This window comes from Carcharhinus amblyrhynchos, chromosome 16 (genome assembly GCF_965287045.1).
Source record: "Carcharhinus amblyrhynchos chromosome 16, sCarAmb.v2.hapA, whole genome shotgun sequence".
Taxonomy (NCBI): domain Eukaryota; kingdom Metazoa; phylum Chordata; class Chondrichthyes; order Carcharhiniformes; family Carcharhinidae; genus Carcharhinus; species Carcharhinus amblyrhynchos.
This window is the reverse complement of record NC_137339.1, coordinates 37773287-37795153: the sequence shown is the minus strand read 5'-3', so window position 1 is coordinate 37795153 and position 21867 is coordinate 37773287. Positions and strand designations below refer to the sequence as shown.

At 42.7% G+C, this 21867-nt stretch overlaps 1 protein-coding gene across 1 annotated transcript in view; it reads left to right on the top strand.

The window, feature by feature from the left end:
- zfp64 (zinc finger protein 64 homolog (mouse)) overlaps positions 1-21867 on the top strand; it is a 67233-nt gene that overhangs the window by 26058 nt on the left and 19308 nt on the right. Inside the window, exons 3-4 of the mRNA XM_080205004.1 lie at positions 15136-15306; positions 19122-19184. Coding sequence (XP_080061130.1) covers positions 15136-15306; positions 19122-19184 — 234 coding nt within the window. The remainder of the gene's footprint in view (positions 1-15135; positions 15307-19121; positions 19185-21867) is intronic.

Genomic DNA, 21867 nt, shown 5'->3' with positions numbered 1-21867 from the left:
AAAGTTATGTCATAGGAGAAATGTTCTCCACAAACCACTTTTATTGGCTCCAGCAGAATTGTTTCACCTTGTTAGAACACAAATTCACAAAATTCCTAATGGCACAACCCAAACCACAGCCCAAAATGATTGGGAGATTGATGGAGCCTGTTAAAAGTGTTATTGACTGCAGTGTCTGACCGTAACTTATGCTAGGCTGGGGAGATTCCAGTGTAGTCAGTAGTGCTGATTTTTAAGATCTCTGCTCGTCAGAGGAAGGACATGGTAGTTTTCTATCTATTGCTAACTGTTCCATATCGACTATCAGTGAATTGCTGTTGGTTATGAGGGAAATTTAAGTGATAGCTGTGTTACTATTAGTTCTCGGTGCAATTTCACGAATTCTTATTAGTTACTGGTGGAATTAAAGTTCTTCCCAACTCGGGTTTCCCTGCTGTAAATCCCTAAGCTTCCTTTTTCCATCCTGCTTTTGAGTGACTTGCTATTTATTCATGAAAAACAACAAAAGCCTACGTGGGGTAGTTTATTTGACCTTTAGTCTAATAAAACACCCTAAGGCACTACAGCGGGAACATTATAGGGCAAGCTATGACACCAAGCCACTTAAAGTGATAGTAGGTCAGATGATCAAAAGCTTCTTCAAAGAGGTAGGTTTTAGGAAGTGTCTTAAAGGAATATAGTGCAGTAGAGCAGTGGTGAGGTGAAGAGAGGGTATTCCAGAGTGGAAATATGGGCAACCGAAGGCATAGCCACCAGAGGTGGAACAATTAAAATCAGGGATGCAGAAGAGGCCAGAATTTGCTGAGCACAAATATCTCAAGAGGATTATGGGGCTGGAGAAGATTACGGGCAGAGGGAGGGCGAGGCCAAGGAAGGAATTGATATTGAGGATGAAAATTTTAAAACCAAATCACTGCTTGACCGGAAGCTGATGTAGGTCCGCAAGCATAGGGGTAAAAGGGGAAAGGGATACAATGCGAGTGAAGACAAGGGCAGCAGGGTTTTGTATAACGTAATGTTTACAGCGGGTAGCATGTGGGAGACCAGCCAGGAGCGCATTAGAATAATCCGGTCTAGATGAAATGATGGCATGAATGAGAGTTTCACCAACAGCTGAGCTTAGACGGGTGATGTTGGGCGTTGTTATGGAGGTAGAAGCTTTGGGGGGGTTTCCTAATGTTCAGCACTAGTGTTGGGAGTTGATGGCCTAGTGGTATTGTCGCGAGATTATCAATCCAGAAACTCAGCTAATGTTCTGGGGACCCGGGTTAGAATCTCACCATGGCAGATGGTGGAATTTGAATGAATTAAAAATATCTGGAAATTAGAATCTACCGATGACCGTGAAATCATTGCCGATTGTTTTAAAAATCCATTTGGTTCACTAATGTCCTTCAGGGAGGGAAATCTGCCATCCTTGCCTGGTCTGGTCTACATGTGACTGCAGAGCCACAGCAATGTGGTTGACTCTCAACTTGCTCTCCAAGGGCAACTAGGGATGGACAATAAATGCTGGCCATAAAAAACAAAATTTTGCTGGTTACCTGTTCCCTGGTACATCTCTATGGCAACACCTCTACCAATCAGAATCCACTTATCAACCAATCAGCACTCTCCTCATACAGTATAATTTGTTGTTCCCTTTATCATTGGTATTCTTGTGAATCTGACCTAATGATTTCAAGACAAAAAGTTTTGACAGCATGTTTTTATTGTTTGACAGCAATGCTCAAGCTGTGTACTTATAAACAGAAACAGAAAAGCTGAACGTACTCAGCAGGTCAGACAGCATTTTTGGAGAGAAAAACAGAGTTAACTTTTGAAGTCTGTGATCTTCCATCAGACTTGAAATATTAGCTCTCTTTCTCTTTTAACAGATGCAGCTGCTGAACATTTCCAGCTGTTTCTGTTTTTATTTTACATTTCTATGGTCTACAGTATTTTGCTTTAATATCATTTTCTATTTGCATGGCCTGGCAAAATTAGTCTTTTTAAATTATCCCAGCTGATACCACTGGACCCAGAGCAGGACCCTGGCTGAATTGATCATAAATGTTATCTTGTTGTTTTAAAGATGTGGATGAACAGGGTCACAATACTGCTGATTAACTTTTAGCTGAACAATTAATTTTTTTAATCAGGAAAAAATTACCTGTAATATAATCCCCCTTCACTCCCACTACACCTTTGCAAGTCTATACAGATTAATAAAGATTACACAAGTTACAAAATATATCTTGTACTCTAATGTTTTCAGTAAGTACACAGACCATTTAAACCAATAGGTGAAATGCGGTCCGACACACCACACTCTGAAACCTAGTGACAGGTGCTACTCCATTCAACTTCTGTGGATTTCTCATCAAATCCCTCCCTCCCTCCCCAGATGCTCGTGTCACTGTAAGCTAACTGGCTTCACTGAAGTGTTTCTAAGCTCCACTCTCAGAAAAAAAACCTGTCTTGGACTGTTCTCCCCAAAAAAACACTTTCGCTTGGATGCTTTTACCAAAGATCCACTTCCAGGATTTCAGTCTCTTCTTTTCAGTATTCCTCTATATATGTCAACAGAATGTTACTGTTTCATCGGCTGTCTTAAGATATCACCAAACTCTGAATTACCTTGCATGCCTGGCTTATCTTCTAGCTAGCTTTAAATCTGTTTCTTGGAGCTGTTTCTTTAACTGAGAACATTTTCTCTGCTTTTTATTTTAACTTCACCGAACAGGACCTTGTTCAACTTCTTGTTCTTTGTTCTTTAACTTTACTGTCTGCCTGAGACATACTTTAGTCCCAACTCCTGGTTTCTGGACTTTCTTTTGTTCTTTTGGGAAGTCTGCTCCCTGCAGCTCCCATGTCCTGTCCAGTTCTCCTGATTAAAACTAACTCAAAAGTTTTTTTCTGCCTCAGGGTGGCCCCTGGTTGCTAAGCAACAGCCTACTTTTCCTTTAATTCCTGTTTTGTTTCACATCATAATCTTTTATGGCCATTCAGGCAACTGAACCAAACCCTTTCAAGTGCAGAAACACATAATTAAAACTATACCTTCTTTCTAATATCTACAATTGTAGATTATTTCAAATTACTTCTGTTTCCTCACCGTTGTAATCAATAATGTTAGTTGTAAATTTGCTATTTTTACTTACTAGCTGGCTTCATTTTATATTTGCAATGCACTGTAATTTCTATTGCTGTATTCCAGATATTTCATTCACATTTTACAGCAGTCCTGTTTGCTGTTGCAAAGGCAGTGATGCACAATCCTTGACAACCCATGCAAGGAATTCTGTGCATTCTCACTTAATAGAGGGCTTTTGTTTATGGCAGGCAGGCCTAGTACTGTACCTAGTCCTGGCCTATGCTCAGCTACGTCTCGTTCCAACATTGTTACCTTTACTTGCTCTTCCTCTCTTGAACTGTGTATTGTTCTCTTCCTCTCTAAATGATTACAGTGTTTTGTCTCTGATGTTGGCTGTCTCGGGCATTGTGTGTATTGAGTTGTGCAGTGCTAGGTTTGTGGAGCTTAAAGCCACCGTCTCAACTTTGGAAAGACTTCTAAAAGAAGATTGATGAAAGTACGCTTCTGTCTAGCTGAATACTGTCAGTTTAGGATTGTTACAATATTTTCCCAGTTTCAGTGGCATCAACTGCTCTCAAGTGTCTTTCTTTTACAGGAGTTATCTTGCACTGCCATTTATCTATTTTAAGGCTGTATAATCAAGCGATGTGACAATAAAGTTGTCTTGTGATCAGGACTTGTGGCTTTTGTGCATATATGAGCACATGGTGAGATGAGATTTGATATGAATTGTTAAGCTGATTTATTTCCTATTCTAATGCAACACTTGTAATTAGACCTATTTCCATTAATGCAAGGACAGTTTTTGCATGATGTAAAATGGTGAAGTTACCATACCACCCTGTGTCAGTGGGTCATCTTGCTTGCCTTGAAATATCATTTTCTAAATTCCTTTACAATGTATTCCATTCTTCTTGCAACCTTTTGTTGCCTGCACATCACTCTTTCCACTAAAGTCATTCTTGGATTTGATGGTGTTTTTATGTCTCTGTGAGGGCGGGGGGTTGGGGGGGGGGGTGGTGAATTCTGACCTCTTTAATGTGGATGATGTGGATTGTTTTTAGGTTGGAAATCCAGATGCATGAGTAGCAGGCTTTTCTTTTCCAGAAGGCATCCAATAAGGATACTGTCTCCTGGATTGCCCTCCCCCACCTCAAATGGTCTGGGAAAATATTTCAGGCTGGATGCAGAAAGAAATCAACAACTTTCCAATACAATGAACCTGAGGCGTTTATTGATTACCCATCGTAACAAACTGTCTATTATTTGACAGTCTATGAGAAAACACATCAAGTTCTCTCATGAACACTCTGACTTACTGCCTTAATCACAAACCTTTCTTTAATTTTCAGAAATCTATCATGTCTGACAACATTTTTTTTATATATATATTGTTGGATCGAGGGATGGAGGAAGGAAGCCAGTTGTGGGGAGGGAAGCAGGTTTGCTTGGTGGACAGGAGGGAGCGCTGCTGCTCCTCTTGGTCGTTAGTAGTGATAGGATAAACTTGCCTGCAGTCATTCTTTTGGGTACAGACAGCAACCAGTTTGTGCATGACAGTGGCCCTTGGGCAAAAATGATTAGTAAAGCTATTTTGAGTGGTAACGGTTGAATGTTTGGCTAAGACATCAGGAGAAATTTCCTGCCTTCATCGTTCCTTTATATCCAGCTGAAAAGGTCAATGTGACTTTGTATAGGAAATCATTAGCTCGGACTTGCATTGTACAATTCCATGGCAAGCTGCATTGGAACATCAGTACAAGTGCTGCCATAGCATTTTATTTAATATTTGTTGGTTGTATTGTATCAAAAAAGTAAAAACCTTTCCCAGATGGCATGGTAGGTAAAGACACTGCTTATGAGAACACAAGGAAAAACGAGTGGGAGGGGACCATGTGCCACATCGAGTTGCTTCACCACTCAGTGAGATCATGGCTAAAATTCAACATCCACATTCACACTCTCTCCCCTTATCTTTAGGACCCAAATATCTTGAATTTATAGATTCTCTCAGCATCCAGAGTCCTTGGGGTTAGAGAATTCCAGAAATTTGCCATGCTCTGAGCAAGAGCTTGGGAGATGAGTGGGAAGCAACTTATGACATGAGGGAAGCTTTGAGTTACAGGTTTGTGGAGATAAGCTGCAAGCTGGGGAGGCAGTGTGACCAGGAGGACCAAGGAGCAGAAGAAGCCACACCAAAATGGTGCCGGTCAGGTCACACAACCCTGCGTCATACTCAGGGCAAAACAGCATTAAAACAAAACTCCTGATGCTAAATGAAAATACCAACACAATATCTGACTGATAAAAAGAAACAACTTAAAACAAGGTGACTTAGAACAAGAGCTCACTGTAGTAGACACTCATACGGGGAGATGATGGCCTCGAGGTATTGTCACGGGAATAGTAATCAAGATATCCAGGGTAATACGCTGGGGATCCAGGTTTGAATCCCACTACATCATATGGGGAAATTTGAACTCAGTGTTGATTGTCGTTAAAAACCCATCTGGCTCAATAATTTATTGCAGAGCCACAGCAGTGTGGTTGACTCTTAAATGCCCCGTGAAATGGCCTAGCAGTGAAATAGCACTCAGTGCGAGGGCAATTAGGAATGGGCAATAAATGCTGGCCTAGCCGGCAAAGCCCACACCCCATGAATAAAAAGAAAATCTGTTCTCACATTTGAAGAATGGCCCCTGGTGAGTTATCTGGAACTGTAATCTTGTCAGAATTATTGCCTTCAGGAGAAAAAGTTTGTGACATTGTCACGTGGATATAAACATTAGCTACATCTTGCATTTCTGTGGCAGCCTCTGTTCAGTGGGATAGCTCAGAGCACATGACAGGCTGGTGGTATATAAGTGAAAAGGAAGTTGGAAAAGGTCAGGTTCATTGGAAGCATGCTCATGACAAAGAGTATTAAGAATGCTTTCTGAGCCAAGGTTTGAGTTGGCTGGCAGAACAGAAATCAGAGCGCAGAGTTATCGTGCTAGAGGAGTGACTGGATAATGGAAGGGACAATGATGTTTAATGAACAAGTTCCCTCCCATGATTTTGCTAAAAGAAGTGACTATGCTTTGGGTCTTGGGTTTTTCTTTGATTGCTGATTAAATTATTTACTAGTTGCTGTACATAGCTAATCCTGGAATTGACGTTTGTTTTTATTGTCAATGATCCCGAACAAGACAGTTTCTTCTTTTTTGCTGGTAAATTTATTGCTTGGTTCCTGGTTTTAATGTTTACAAAAACAGTTGACATTAATCACAAGTTAGCATTGCCTCCATCAATTTGTTTTGGAAATGGGTTTCAGTGCTAAGATGTTGTTTTCCATTAAGCTGATGGAATATACAGTTGACACTTGGGACCCTTGGGTTGCATGTCATGCATACAAGATAAACAGGATGGTCAAGGTTGATTAGCTTGAGAAGATCAGTAATGAAAGTCTGCACATCCTCGGGTGTCCAGGAAATTCTTCCTGAATCTTAAATCTATGTGTCAGCTACTTAATTTGGAACATGTCGCCAAATTTCTATTAAATACAAGTCCAGAGGAATTGTTGTTATATTTTTCATTTTCAGCAACACAACAAAATGATGACATTTGTCAGCTGTCAGAATGTCACAGAGATTCAAAATTGACATGAGCACATGCACATGTCATTCCACAGAAAATAATGAATTTACCTCCCAACTGTCTTCATCCATCATGAGTGAATTGATCATTTGCTTAGAATAATCCTTCATTTGACTAACTTGAACCTTTTGTCATAACTTCATTTCCGCTCCCCACCCCCCAAAAAAATTTAGAAAATATCTTGAAAGTGTCTGTACAGTCTATCCATTCTATATTTCAAGCTATGTATTTCTTCACACTCTAGCCAATTTTATCCATATTTCTCAATTTATCAAATGAAATGATGTGGTAATGAAATAAATGCAGTGTAAATAATTTTACACATTAAAGCCTGATACAACATTACAGTGAAACACTTCTTATGAAATGAGTGGACCACTGATTTATTTTCACGTTTGGCCTCAGTATCCCTAGGCCAGTGAGGTTGCTATCCAGCAAACCTCCTACAAGTGTTAATCATATTTAAAGATAGGATCAGGGTCAATTGTGAGGTTCAGTGTGGCTGTTAAATTTCGAGACTCACAACCTAGGCCTATAATAAATAACCTTTCAGGTGAGAGCTTCTGGCAACTATAGATTGATAACTGGATGTGAATTATCACTGAGTGAGGGTTAAAATTGAGAGGTGTGTGTGTATGTAAGTAAAATACACACACACACGTATAAAAGCAATGGAACAGACTAAATGTCATGGGCTTAGTGTATTTTGAGGATTGAGATAATTTGCACAAATGATTGATTTCAGTCTCATAAGTATCCAAAATCTCATAACACACTTTCAGCCATCTGCTATCGTAATTTTGTCCTAAAGCATGCACAAAATAAATGCATCTGCTTTTGCTTCTCCAGAAGATTTAATAGGTTTATTGCACTACCCCACATGGAACTCAGCAATTTTAACCTCGGAGATCCCTGCTGAGTTATCTGAATTTGGGTGATCTCAAGGCAACACTTGGGATACTTTAAGTTTGTGCTTGAACAAAAGAGTGGGGAAATCACTTCAGCTTCCATTGCCAGATTGTTATCCGGTGATCATTGTTGGGAAATGTGTACATTTCTGCTCTTCCGAGTGAAGACAGGATGGTGATTAGGTATGATCACCCATTAAGGCTGAATAGCTTGTTGACACTTGCTGTCTAGGCTGATGTGTGAATAATGTGCATCCGTGTGAGGTTATCATCATCTGTGAAACCATAGCTGAGCATGTTTCATTGCCTTCAGAAGGGGAGAGAGAATTGAAAGAAGAGCAGGGAGATGGGGAAGGAACATCACTGGATGACGCGTATATTTTTAGGTAATCTTATACAGGTCTATTACATGAACAATTAATTGTACCATGGTATGTATTTGATGTCAGGACTTAAGGTTTGGTTAGAAGAAAATGTAGAAAATCCTTGATGAGCCTGACATTTGTTGCTTCAATAGCAAAGCACAAAATGTGCTTCTTGTCATTTAGTTTGATTTGATTTGGGAGTATCTCTGTAAATGGAGTCAGGTATTTGAAACTTGCCATTTGATAGCTTTCTATCTAACAATGCATTTTGCTCCATTACCATGTTAATCAACGAAAATAGATCTGAGGTTTGGAAATGGCTCTGTGGTATGAAACATTATTCGAATCAGAGTTCAGTGCATTCTGATAAGATTGCTTTTGTTTTGCAGAAAATATAATTGAGCTTGAGAGAACTGATCACGACAGAGATATGAATTTTGTCAGCCGAATTTAGAGGCTGCTTCATCTGGTAGCAACAAGACCGCACCAGGAGTCCAGACATAAGACACTTGCTAAATTTACACTGAACGATTTGTTTTATCGGTTTGGTTTTGCTACAAACAAGGAATCAGTTGTAATCTGTGGTGCACACCAAGTGTAGAAAATGTGTAATTTTTATCATTCATATACAAACAGTATAATATTCAATGCACATAATTGCAAGATGCTGCACAATAGTGGGAAGTATAAATACCACAATATATAATGGATAGTGAAGAAATAGCTAACAATGGATCGGAGTATGATAAAGAACAAAGAACAACCCAGCACGGGAAACAGGCCCTTCGGCCCAACAAGCCCGCACTGCTGCATCACCCTACACCTATTCTACCCTGCGTATCTACAAATAGAACCTATATATAATATATATATATATATATATATAAATAGATGCTAGGTTTGACATTTAATAAAATCAATAATGTGGTCCCAGCACTTAGCATCTAGTTTTTTAGTTTATTAGTGTCACAAGTAGGCTTGCATTAACACTGCAATGAAGTTACTGTGAAAATCCCCAGTCGCCACATTCCAGCACCTGTCACGTACACTGAGGGAGAATTTAGCATGGCCAATGCAACTAACCAGTCGGTCTTTCAGACTGTAACTTCACAGTAACTTTGTACCTAGATCCATTGTTAGGTGTTTATTCACCATCCATACGAGAGCACTCTCATCCTGCTGGCGGGGGTATTCGCAGACATCGTCAACCTCTCTTTACACCAATCTGAGGTCCCTATCTGTTTCAAGGAGACAACCATCATTCTGGTGCCAAAGAAAAGCTTGGCAGTGTGCCTTAATGACTATCACCCAGTGGTTCTGACATCCATCATTATGAAGTGCTTCAAAAGGTTAGTCGTGGCATGAAATAATTCCAGCCTCCCAGTTTGCCTGGATCCTTACAATTCATCTACAGCCACAACAGGTCCATTGCAGATGCCATCTCCCTCATCCTGCACTCAACCCTGGAACACCTAAACAACCAAACCACATATGTCAGACTCCTATTTATCAACTACAACTCAGCCTTCAACATCATTATTCCTATGAAATTCACCTCCAAATCTGTGGCCTGGGGCTTGGCTCATCCCTCTGCGACTGGATCCTGAACTTCTTAACCCACAGACTGCAATCAGTAAGGATAGGCAACAATACCTCCACCACGATCATCCTTAACATCTGTGCCCCACAAGGCTGTGTCCTTAGCCCCTTACTATACTCCTTATATAGACTGTCTTTGTAATCTCTTCAGCTCTTCACAAACTCTATATTTCCATTTTTTAGCCATTATCACTGGCAAACAAATCTTCAACAGTCCAAGAGCCATTTCGGAATTTCTCTTTAAGCCCTCCATTGTCTAAACCATTCTCTTAAGAACATCTGTGAACATCCTATCCTCTCCTTCGACTGGATGTATTTTTTTTATGTGCCTGTGAGTCGTAATGGGATGCTAGGCCCGATTTTACCAATCGGGGGTTAAGGGCTGGATCTGGACATAAAATGGATCCAAGCCCGGAATCTTCGTTCCAGCATGTCCATACGCTCCTTGCCGGCTCTGATCCAGTCCGCGCTGTGGGTGGGGCTTAGCGCTGCCAGAACGATTGGAGCTCTCAACAGCGCATGCACAGTTCGAAAAAAATCTCAAACAGTGCGCCCGGGCGTGAAAAACAAAACCAGCAGAGAAAGCCGGGGGTGGGGAATGAGCCACAATCGGACCCCCCTGGAAGGCAGGTGCCCCCGGCAGACATCCTTCGATCAGACCCCCCTGCCATCCGATCAGAACTCTCCTGGGAAACAATCCACACCCCACTCCCCCCCGATCAGACCCACCTGGGAAGTAGCCCTCCCCGCCCTCTGCAATGGGACCCCTCCGGAGGCAGTCCCCCCCCCTCAAACTCCAGTGATCCACCGCCCCCTCCCCGGGAGGAAGACGCCCCCCTCAGCATAGCACACCCCCAACCTACCTCGATTGCTGATCTCCCTCCACCATCCTTCTGACCAGCATTTGTTGATGTGGAGATGCTGGTGTTGGACTGGGGTAAATACAGTAAGAAATCTCACAACACCAGGTTAAAGTCCTGTTGGAAAGTCCTTTTGGACTTTAACCTGGTGTTGTGAGACTTCTTACTGCACTCGTTGGACAGCCTGCAGCACCTTCCTGGCCTTCCGCTGGCATCTGTCGGAGGAGGGGGGTGGGCTCAGATGGATGTCTGGTTGGGGGTGGTGGAGATTCTCCCAAGTCCATCCTCCACAGCACCCCCCCCCCCCCCCCCCCCCACACCCCACCCCATCCATCCCACCCAACCAGAGAGCCATCTGAGCCTGCCCCCTTCTCCGGCAGACCCCAGCAGATGGCCAGGAAGGTGCTGCAGGCTGTCCAATGAGTGCAGTAAGAAGTCTCACAACACCAGGTTAAAGTCCAACAGGACTTTAACCTGGTGTTGTGAGACTTCTTACTGTGTTTACCCCAGTCCAACGCCAGCATCTCCACATCAATGAGTGCAGGTCAGAAGGATGGTGGAGGGAGATCAGCAATCGAGTTAGGTTGCGGGATGTGCTCTGCTGAGAGGGGGGGGAGCCTGCGGCCCAGAGGGGGGTCTGTCTCCCAGGGGGTTCGGATCGCGAGCAGGGGGGGTCTGCGAAAGGTGTTCAAGGAGGATGGGCTTTGGAGATTCCCCTGCAGAATAGGAATCCACTTCGGATTTTTATTCTGCAAGTTGATAACAGTGCGGATCTGGAACGGACCCGAAGACGATAAAGTGGGATTTGGCAGTAGAGTTGGGCGCGTGGTTCATTAAGTCGATTTAAATGCAAGCTAATACATTTAAATCATCGGGCTGCCCGATTGGGCGTGGGATGGGTGTTGGTAAAGGCACAATCTGCTTGGTTTTAGGTGTGGATCGCATTACAGGCCCGACGCCTGAATTTACTGTGAATTTTTGGTACAATTGGGCCCGCTATCTCCATTAAAAACATTAAAAAAGACAAATTCATGCTGTCATTTATTCTGAATAAGCGGGTCACAGACATGTAAGAACGTAGCTTCTTTTCTCAGTTTGTGTTGACTTAGTCAATCCCAGGACATTACAGTTGGCATTATGTATCCCTTGGGTTTTGTAGGGAAATAGTTTTAAGGTTCAAGGTACACGGTACTATTGAGTAATTGTGCTAGAACAGGTTATGGTGGATGTCAAAACTGACTCGTTTGTGGGATGCTGTTATGAAACATATTGTCGAGACTCACAAATTAATGAATAGTAGGTGTTTGGTTGAGGTATTTAGCCAGTGTGCATGACCTGTATCCTAGCAGGTACTCAAGCAAGGCGAGAAGGAAGGACAAAGAATTTGTGAGGAAAGCAGAAGGAAAAGATGTTTTGACTTCGCCTTCAACAATTTTCCTTTTCTTTATATTCTTCAGCAAATATAGTCCTCAACAAGCAGTCCCTTAGCAACCAGGCTACTAACAATGAAGAGGTAGTTTGACGTTAAAGCAGTCCCACGAAACCAAATTACAAACCAAATTGGCTGGCGTATTTTCCTTATATTTGCAACCATGGCAACCAATACAAAAGGATTTTTTTAAGCTCCTTTGAGGTTGTCATGCTTCATAATATGTAATTGAGTCAGGTCATCTTCACCCACAGTAAGTTTTTCTCACTTTCTGAATGTTTTTCTGACTCTTAATTTACAGAGTTTGAACAATAATTGCTTTGAGAGGAATTGCTATCCCTTAGACCTGATATTAAACCTAGGTTTGTTTCATTTACTGACTAAGGTAAATATAAGAGATCATATATCAGCAGGGAATTTTTATTATTCAGTTGTGGTAAGGTCATCATTTACTGCCTACCCCAGTTGTTCTTGAATGCGGTAGCGTGCTATTGCCTTCTCGAATTGCTGCAGTTACTGAGATGAAGGTGCTCCTGTTGAGTAGAGAATTTCAGTATTTTGCCCCAGTTGTGATGAAGGAAGGATCGGGTATTTTCAGCTCCGGATTGTGTCTGGCTTTGAGGTGATGATGCTTCCATGCACCTGGTGCCCTTGTTTTAATAGATAATTGTAGTTGCCACTGTGAGACGTGTTAATAAAGAAGGCTTAACGTGTTGCTGCAGTGCATCTTGTAAATAATTCCTAATTTGTAAGTTTGTATGATGCATATTGCAGCCCTAATTGCTAGTGGTGGAAAGGGTGAAAGGTTAAGATGGTGGGTAGGGTGCCAATCACTCGGGCTTCTTCCCTGAATGGTGTCAAGCTTCTTGAGGTATTGTTAGAGCTGCACTCCTCCAGGCAAGTTGGGACCATTCCATTGAACTTCTGACTTGTGTCTTGTAGATGGTGTCAGGAGGCGAGTCATCAGCCCCGGTCTGCTCTAGTGGCCATAGTATTTATGCGGTTAGTCCAGTTAAGTTCCTGGTAATCGATGACCCAGAGGATGTTGATGGGGGCGATTTGACTTTCTTAATACCATTGAATGTCAAGAGGATGTGGTTAAAGTTTAAAAGAAAGTGAAGAATTATGTTTTTCTTGTGTACTGGCCTATATTCTTCCCTCTACTAACACCATAAAATAAATTAGTTGTTTGTTTGCTATTTGTTGAGGTGTACAGATTGCTTTGTATTTGCTAACATAATGGCCTAGAATTTGCTGTACTAGTACCAGTAAGTACGTTAACATTTGTCATTATTCCTGGGCAAAAGTGACAACAGCTTCTTCTACATCAACACACGCGCAGTTAAATCAGAAATCTGAAAGTTGCTGTCTCATTTCTGCAATCTTCACTGATGGAATCTGCACAGAAGTCATTGTCATGGCACAAACAGTGGCAGATCACCTGCTGTTTTTACTTGGGGCCGAAAAAAACTGGGGCTTCAATCAGTAGTAACTGACTTTTTAAATTGTGGATAAAATTACAGCTGAAGAACTGCTGTAACCCTGAGAAAACTAATTTGATAGGTGTGGAGTCTCATTACATCAGGAGAAAATTAATGTGGAATACTTTTTGAAAAAAATAATTCAGCTGTTTTGATCTTTTATACTCACAGAATTCCTACAGTGCAGGAGGAGGCCATTTGGCCCTTTAAAATATTTATAGGATCAAGAGAAATCAGAATGTACTAACTCTCCAAAAGAGCATCTTACCCAAGCTTACCCCTCCTCTGCCCTATCTTTGTAACATATGCACATTTGTCATGGCTAATCCACCTAACCTATACATTTTTGGACACTAAGGGGCAATTTAGCATGGCCAATCCACCTAACCTGAACATCTTTGGACCATGGGAGGAAACAGATCACCCCAGAGGAATCTCACACAGACACTGGGAGAACATGCAAATTCCACACAGTCACCCAAGGCTGGAATTGAACCTGGGTCCCTGGCACTGAGAGACAGCAAAGCTAACCATTGTGTCGCCGTGCCACTCAAATGCAAATATTCTAATCCCATGTGCATGTCTCGATCTCTCTTTTGCTTTTTGTATGATGATTTAAATGTAATTTATTTTTCCTGTTTCTTATTTCCTGCTCTGCTGTCTGCATGTGTCAGTGAGGATTCCTCATAAAGCTGATATCAAAAGAGCAGAAATTTTGGCTGAGAAACTCGCTAAAAGTATTTTGAAAACTGCACAGGAGGTGGACAGCAAAACATTGTCTTTGTCTCAATAAAATCTAGGCTGTTAGTAGTGACTGACCTTCAGAATTAATCCATTGGTTGTAAAACGCTTTGAGGTTTTCTAATAACATATAAATAAATATATTTGTAATCCCAATTATGCAGAAAATTTGATGGGAAAGTATATGTGTTCAGTTTGACTTGATAATTCAGTCAAAATGAACCTAGACTTGTACAGGGCAGCTACTGAAAGACATAAGCAATTTGTCTAGCTCTTAGGCGCTTGCTCTTACTCTGCAGTACACCATCACCTGCTTCTGCTCTGTTTGTCATTCAATGTACCCTCTTTAGCCTATCTTATTCCAATCAAATGGATGTGCAACTGTTGCTACTTGCCATGGGAGGAAGTTGTGACACAAAGTGCTGTGAGACCCTGGGTTCTGGGATTCCATTAGAACCTTCAGGCTGGTCCTTAGGGGTTTCCCTATAAAACAGGAGCTGAACTGATATTGGATGCAAGATGCTGCCTCAGACAGAGTTGCATCACTAAAAATAGAATCATGGGTGCATGCATGCATCTTACTGCTCTCCAAGCATGTAGTATATTTTAATATTTGCATGTGAGTGGGTAAGTAAGGCAAAGTAGACTGTTGGGCTTGGAGAGCAGTAACATGCATGCGTGCACTCATGATTCTCCGCACACACAATTACTGATCTTTGTTAGTCTATCAGGAGTAGTTATTTGCCAATGGAAGCAAAGGTTTTCTCAATAAGGAGAGAGAGGAAAGGTCAGAGGAAAAATCAGCCGGCGCTTCTCTTTGGTTTCGCCTCTTACAGGTCTGGGAGCAGCAATGTACAAGAGGACATATAACAAAAGGGACAGAATGTCCAAAGAAGGTGGATTCATGTTTTTTCCTGATATCTTGAATGTTAGTATTCACTCAATTTGTAAAATGAAGCCCTGTTTTTATAAACAGAGCTGTTAAAGAAATGGAGAACAGATTAATGTACAACAGATTAATATTCCTTCTATTTGCACAGTTTCCAACCGGTTGTCCGAATTTGGTTTTGAACAAGGATATCAAATGTATCTACCCAGTGCGAGCAATGCAGGTCAAGTTTCTAATCCATCCCTGGGACCTACCAGACCCGCTCCAAAAAAATCAAAATCCAATTCATCATCTCAGAAGAAACTAACTTGCTGCTATCCAGGTATGTATGGAACCCTTTAACTGGTTAACCATCTTCAGGAGTTCCAGTACTCAGAACTAGACTTTCATCTTGTAGAATTCCAGTTCTGATGATTATATGTGGACTGAATAATAGGGGATAACTGACAAGTCGATTTAGATGCTGGCTGTGTGGCTAAAACCATTGCCTCTGTGACAATAGTGTCACAGAGTCATAGTGTCAGAGGCTAGGAATCCTGCAGTATGTAACTCTGACTAACCAAAGCCTATCCACCATCCACAAGGCACAAATCAGGAGTGTGACAGAACATTCTCCGCCTTGTCTGGATCAGTGCAACTTCAACAACAGTCAAGAAGCATGACACCATCCACGACAAAGCAGCCGGCTTGATTAGCATCCCATCCACCAACATTGACTCCTTCCATCATGGATGCATGGTGACAGTAGAGTGTACCATCTACAAGAAGCACTGTAGGAACTCACCAAGCTTCATTAGATAACACTTTTCCAAACCTATAACCACTACCATCCAAAGCAGCAGATGCATTGGGAATACCACCTGGAGGTTCTTCTTCAAGTCACTCACCATCCTGACTTGGAAATATATTGCTGTTCCTTCACTGTTGCTGGATCAAAATCCTGGCACTCCCTCTCTAATATAATTGTGAATGTACCGTCACTACATGGCCTGCAGTGGTTCAAGAAGGTGGCTCACCAACATCTTCTTGAGGACAATTAGGGTTGGGCAATAAATGCTGACCTGACCAGTGAGACCCATATCCCATGAACTAATTTAAAACATTAAGAAATCTCTATACATCACAATGCAATTTTGCCTCCTGTTGAACACGAGATTAAGAAATGGAAGCTGTACAGTGGCAGATGATGGAAAGTAATTCTGCACAAATACACTTTATGTATACATTAATGAATGAGTTGCGGATGGAATGTGTCTTATTAAGTTTATTTTTTGTATCTACAGTTCTGCACTGATTTTTTTTAAACCTTTAATTCTTATTTAAAATTGATATTTGAACATATAAAGATATCATAGTAAACAAGCACTGTATAAAATATCGTTGATCTTGGCCATCTTTACGTGGTAATGCAGGTTTCATTTGGGTCCTTAAACTTTGATTGTCCTCCTGCTTGAGGTACCATGGGAACAGACACAAAAACTGGAGTAGGCTACTTGACATCTCCAGCCTGCCCTGCCATCCAAACTGCTCTTCTACCTCAACTCCATCTTACTATGCTATTGTCGTATTCCTGAATTAATACCCAAAAGTCTATCGGCCTCTGTTGTCTTGAATATATCTAATGATTGGCCATCCGCAGCTCTCTGGGCTAGAGAATTTCAAGTCTTGAGTGAAAAGATTTAGAACATAGAACATTACAGCGCAGAACAGGCCCTTCGGCCCACGATGTTGCGCCGACCAATTTCTCCTTATCTCACCTCTGATTGTTTATTCTGAGACTGTGACCACATCCCACCCCCTCTGTTCTACTCTCTGCATCCAAGGGAAACATTTTCTCGGTATCTGTCAAACCCTTATAGGATTTTATGCTTCAATTGGATCACCACTCATTTTTCTAAACTGCGGGAAATAAATGCCTAGCCTGCTAAATCTCAGAGGACAATACTTTCATCCCAAAAACCAGTCTGATGAACCTTCGTTGCACTCCTTCTAGTGTAAGTGTATCCTTCCTTAGACGAGGAGTCCAAGTTGCACCCAATACTCCACAGGTAGAATTTTGAGGATGATAAGCAATATGGTGCTCATCATCTCGTGGCCTAACGCACATCCCACTGAGTCTCTAACTCCCACTGCTATTTAATGCTCATTTGAGCATTGATTGGGCAGTGGGCTGGTCTTCCATCTTGCCCTTGAAAGACATCCCACCCATAAGAGCTTTCGGACAATCTAATTGGCTGACAACTCTTCAACCTGATCAGGCACAGTACAGCAGAGGCCAGAAATGGTGCTGCAGTGCAGTGCCTGGGTCTGCATCTGAGAACTTGGAAGAGGCAAGTCCTGGATGTCTGGGGGTGGCAGGGTAGGGGACTCCCAGGAGGTTTAGGAGGGTGGTGATCATGCCCTCAGGGAATAGGTCAGGGTGTTGTGGTAGGGGGATGGGGGGGGCGCAGAGAGCTCCAATAGCCAGGGGGAGAGAGCACCCCAACTCTGAGGAGAGGAAGGCCCCATCCCCACTTTGCGCCCGAAATTAAGAAAGGCAGGAATGTCTGTTTCCCACCCTCTCCCCACCCTGCCAGTCTAAGAATTGAGGCTGGCTGCTATAAAACCCTAAAGTGGCCACTTATTAGGTGAATGAGTGGATTTCCCACTCGAGGCCCTGCCCAGCCAAGCATGAAATTGTGTCTGAGTTTGGGTGCATGGGTTCTTAGAGGAATCCCATCCATACAATCTTCCACCCGCTCCAGAATCTGCCTTGGGGGGAGCATAGAATTCTGCACCAGGTGTGACCACTTCAAGCCCTGCATAATTATAGTAAAACACCTTCACTTCTATACACTAATCTCTTTGCACAAAAAGCTAACATATCTGACTTCCTAATTACTTCCTGCACCTGCATGTTAATTTTCTGTGATTCATGTGCAAGGACGCCCAGGTTCCTCTGAATGCAAATATTTCCCAGCTTTTCACTGTACAAAAAAATGTTCTGCTTTTTATTTACCAAAGTGGATAACTTCACACTTCACCACATCATGTTCCATCTGCCCTGTTCTTGCCCACTCACCCCTCTATCTATAAAGCTCTGCAGTTTGTCTCTGCAACCCCCACCCCTCCTCCCCTGCCTTACATCCTCACCTTACTTTGTGCCATGGAATTGGATGCAATGGAATTGAACCTTTATCCCATTCATGTCCCTGTAGAGGCAGAGAGGGTAGATTGTTATGAGGGGCCTCTGACCTTGTGCAAGATTCAAAACTCTCTTCACAGCACACTGTGTCTTTCCAACTTCTCAACTTGGATACCTAGTAAAATGGTCAAGAGGTTGAAGCTGTACAGTAGCAGCTCATGGAAAATATGCACTCCAGACATTGTTTGACTCTCTTTTGTTGAGATTAGTTCATGTTCGACATTGTGCTCAATATACTAATTTGTAAACATCATTGTTCATGCAGCAGTTGGATTATTCTGACAGTATTAGTAACTACCACTTAGCCAAAATTGTTTTATCCTAACTGGATTTTTTAAAAATCTGGTCCTGAAATTGTAACTGTAGCCTGGACACTTTTTCAGTGAAACAGCCAGAAGGTGGCTGAAGCCAGGACCTAATCCGTTATTGCCAGACTTTCTGTCTTTATAAATGACCCAGTGAAATTTCAATAGAGGTAAAGAAGACAACGCTTTTCCTGTTCCCTACCAGCATCAAGGGGACATAAGGGCAGAATTTGAAGGCTAAATCTTGACCACATGTGCCTTCAGTGAAAGTCTTGCCAACTGAGAACTGGAGTGTGTCTACTAAGAACCTTTCACTAGACCCAAGAATATTTCAAAGCGAGGTTACCATAAAGTAGAAGTTTGCTTGTTCAAGGAAGAGAAAAAGAAAGTAGATTACTTTTCGTTGAGCTCTTCCCTGTCTTGCTTTTGCCTTTGAAGAGTCATGGCACCAATCAGAGTTTCCTTTGCAATGAATTGGGATAGGTGGTATTGATGTTTGCATACATATGTAGATCACTTGCTCCAGTACACTGAGCAAGAGTCAACTGCTGAATCCTCAGGAAACCCTGAGAGGATTGTTCCATGTAATGTGGAGAAGTTTTATACACCCTACAAAAATACAATATAATGTATTTTCTTTGCCACTAGGTTGTGCATTTAAAACATCCCATGGAAATAAAGACTTAGATCGACATTTAAGAACTCACACAGGTAAGACCTGTTTGTAGTAGCACTACTACCTAAATACTCACAAATTCAAATACATTTTGTGAATTTCTCTCCAAGCCAAATCCAACTGGTAAGGAGTCAAAACCCATAGTTTTATTATCAACCTTTAATTTGAGTCTGTGTACAGAGGAAAAATTTGGAACACATTTCAAAGTTCACTGTTGATTCTGCCAATACTTGTCTTTCTAAATAAAAATTAGAAACCCTGTCCTATAACATCTGCATTTTCATACACTTTGTGGCCCCTCTCTGTCCTTCCAGCAGATATTAGAGTCATAGAAACCCTATTGTATAGAAGGAGGCTGTTCGGCCCATAGAATCTACACCAACAACAATCCCACCCCAGGCCCTATCCCCACAAGCCCACACATTTACTCTGTTGATTCCTCTAACCTACACATCCGGGACACCAAGGGATAATTTAAGAACATAAGAACATAAGAAATAGGAGCAGGAGTAGGCCATCTAGCCCTTCGAGCCTGCCCCGCCATTCAATAAGATCATGGCTGATCTGTTGTGGCTCAGTTCCACTTTCCCGCCCTCTCCCCATAACCCTTAATCCCCTCTCTTATCAAGAACCCATCAACCCGCTTCTTAAAAATATTTAGCGAGGCAGCCTCCACCACTTCAACGGGCAGAGAATTCCAGAGATTCACCACCCTTTGAGTGAAGAAGTTCCTCCTCAACTCCGTTCTAAACCGCCTCCCCTTTATCTTGAGGCTGTGCCCCCTAGTCCTACTGTCTTTTTTGAGCGGGAAGAGTCTCTCCACCTCTATCCTATCCATCCCATTCATCATCTTATACGTCTCAATGAGATCTCCCCTCATTCTTCTAAACTCTAACGAGTACAAGCCTAGTTTATTCAGCCTCTCCTCATAGCTCAATCCCCTCAACTCCGGTATCAGCCTAGTAAACCTCCTCTGCACTCCCTCCAGGGCCAAAATATCCTTGCGCAGGTGCGGCGCCCAAAACTGCACACAGTACTCCAGCTGCGGCCTCACCAATGCCCTATACAGCTGCAGCAAGACCTCCCTACTTTTATATTCAATCCCCCTCGCTATGAAGGCCCGCATCCCATTCGCCTTCCTGACCACCTGCTGCACCTGCAAGCTGGGTTTTTGCGACTCATGCACAAGGACCCCGAGGTCCCTCTGCACCTTCGCCTGCTGCAGTTTTTCGCCACGTAAGTAATAGTCCTTCCTACCATTCTTCCTACCAAAGTGGACCACCTCACACTTGCCAACATTAAATTCCATTTGCCATTTCCTGGCCCATTCGCCCAGCCTATCTAGATCCTTCTGCAGACTCTCCACACCCTCCGCACAATTTGCCTTTCCCCCAATCTTGGTGTCATCAGCAAATTTCGACACCCTGCACTCGGTTCCCTCCTCCAGATCATCTATATAAATGGTAAATAGCTGAGGCCCCAGCACCGACCCCTGGGGCACCCCACTAGTCACCAACCGCCAATCCGAATAGCACCCATTGACCCCCACTCTCTGCCTCCTATTTGACAACCAATCCTCTATCCACGCTAACACCCTACCCCCAACTCCATGTCCCCTGACCTTCTGCAATAACCTCTTGTGAGGTACCTTGTCAAATGCCTTCTGAAAATCCAGAAAGACCACATCCACCAGCTCTCCTCTATCCACTGCCCTAGACACATCCTCATAGAACTCCAGTAAATTTGTCAGACACGACTTCCCTTTAATGAAACCGTGTTGCGTCCGCCCTATCAAGCAATTCCCTTCAAGATGCCTCGCAATTTCCTCCTTAATGACGGATTCTAACATTTTACCTAGTATGGCCAATCGACCTAACCTGCACATTTTTGGAGTGTGGGAGGAAACCGAAGCACCCGGAAGAAACCACCCAGCCACAGGGAGAATGTGCAAACTCCAAATAGATGGTGACCCAAACTGGGAATCGAACCCAGGTCCCTGGAGCTGTGAGGCAGCAGTGCTAACCACTGTGCCACCGTGCTGCACTGTGTTGACTCCAGTTGGTTGAGAAACCATCTCATAAGCTTTGCCAACTCTGTTGACCAGTGCTAGACCTTGGACAATGATTGTTAGTAGGCTGTTCAATTACTGGGGGCTATCATGCCTGAGCCCAGTTCTGCCGTCCTCACTTAGCACCTACCTATTTTCATTATGCGGAAGTTGTCTCTGAATTGCAGTCATGATTGAGAACTCATGCTGACTGTCATATCCCTAAGTCAGGAACACTGAAGTTAATTGAAGGACTCCTACCTACGGATCAGATAGTGTTTAGTTAGCTGATTCTATCTAGAAATCAAACTGGGCACCCTCAACCTTAAATGACCCGGAAACCTGATGCCTTTTCCATCTCTGAATCACTGGAGTCAACATTCCTGGTTTTAGCTAGAAAGCTTTTTCTAACACTGGGGATGTGTTTTTTAAATGGCACGACATACTTTACTCCATTATACCGTTTTTTGTTGGTCATCTGAGGTTGGGAATAGGTTACCACACGTGAGGTGGTTTTGCAATGGAATGCATACCTAACTTTCCTTGTGAAATTTTGCTGCAGCTGTCCCCACATTATCCAGGAAAGTCCTCTCCCTTCAAGTGTCCATGTACTGACCGCCCCCCGCCCCGCGCCCCCCCCCCCCCCCGGAAGCAGGCCCAAGTGTGAATTC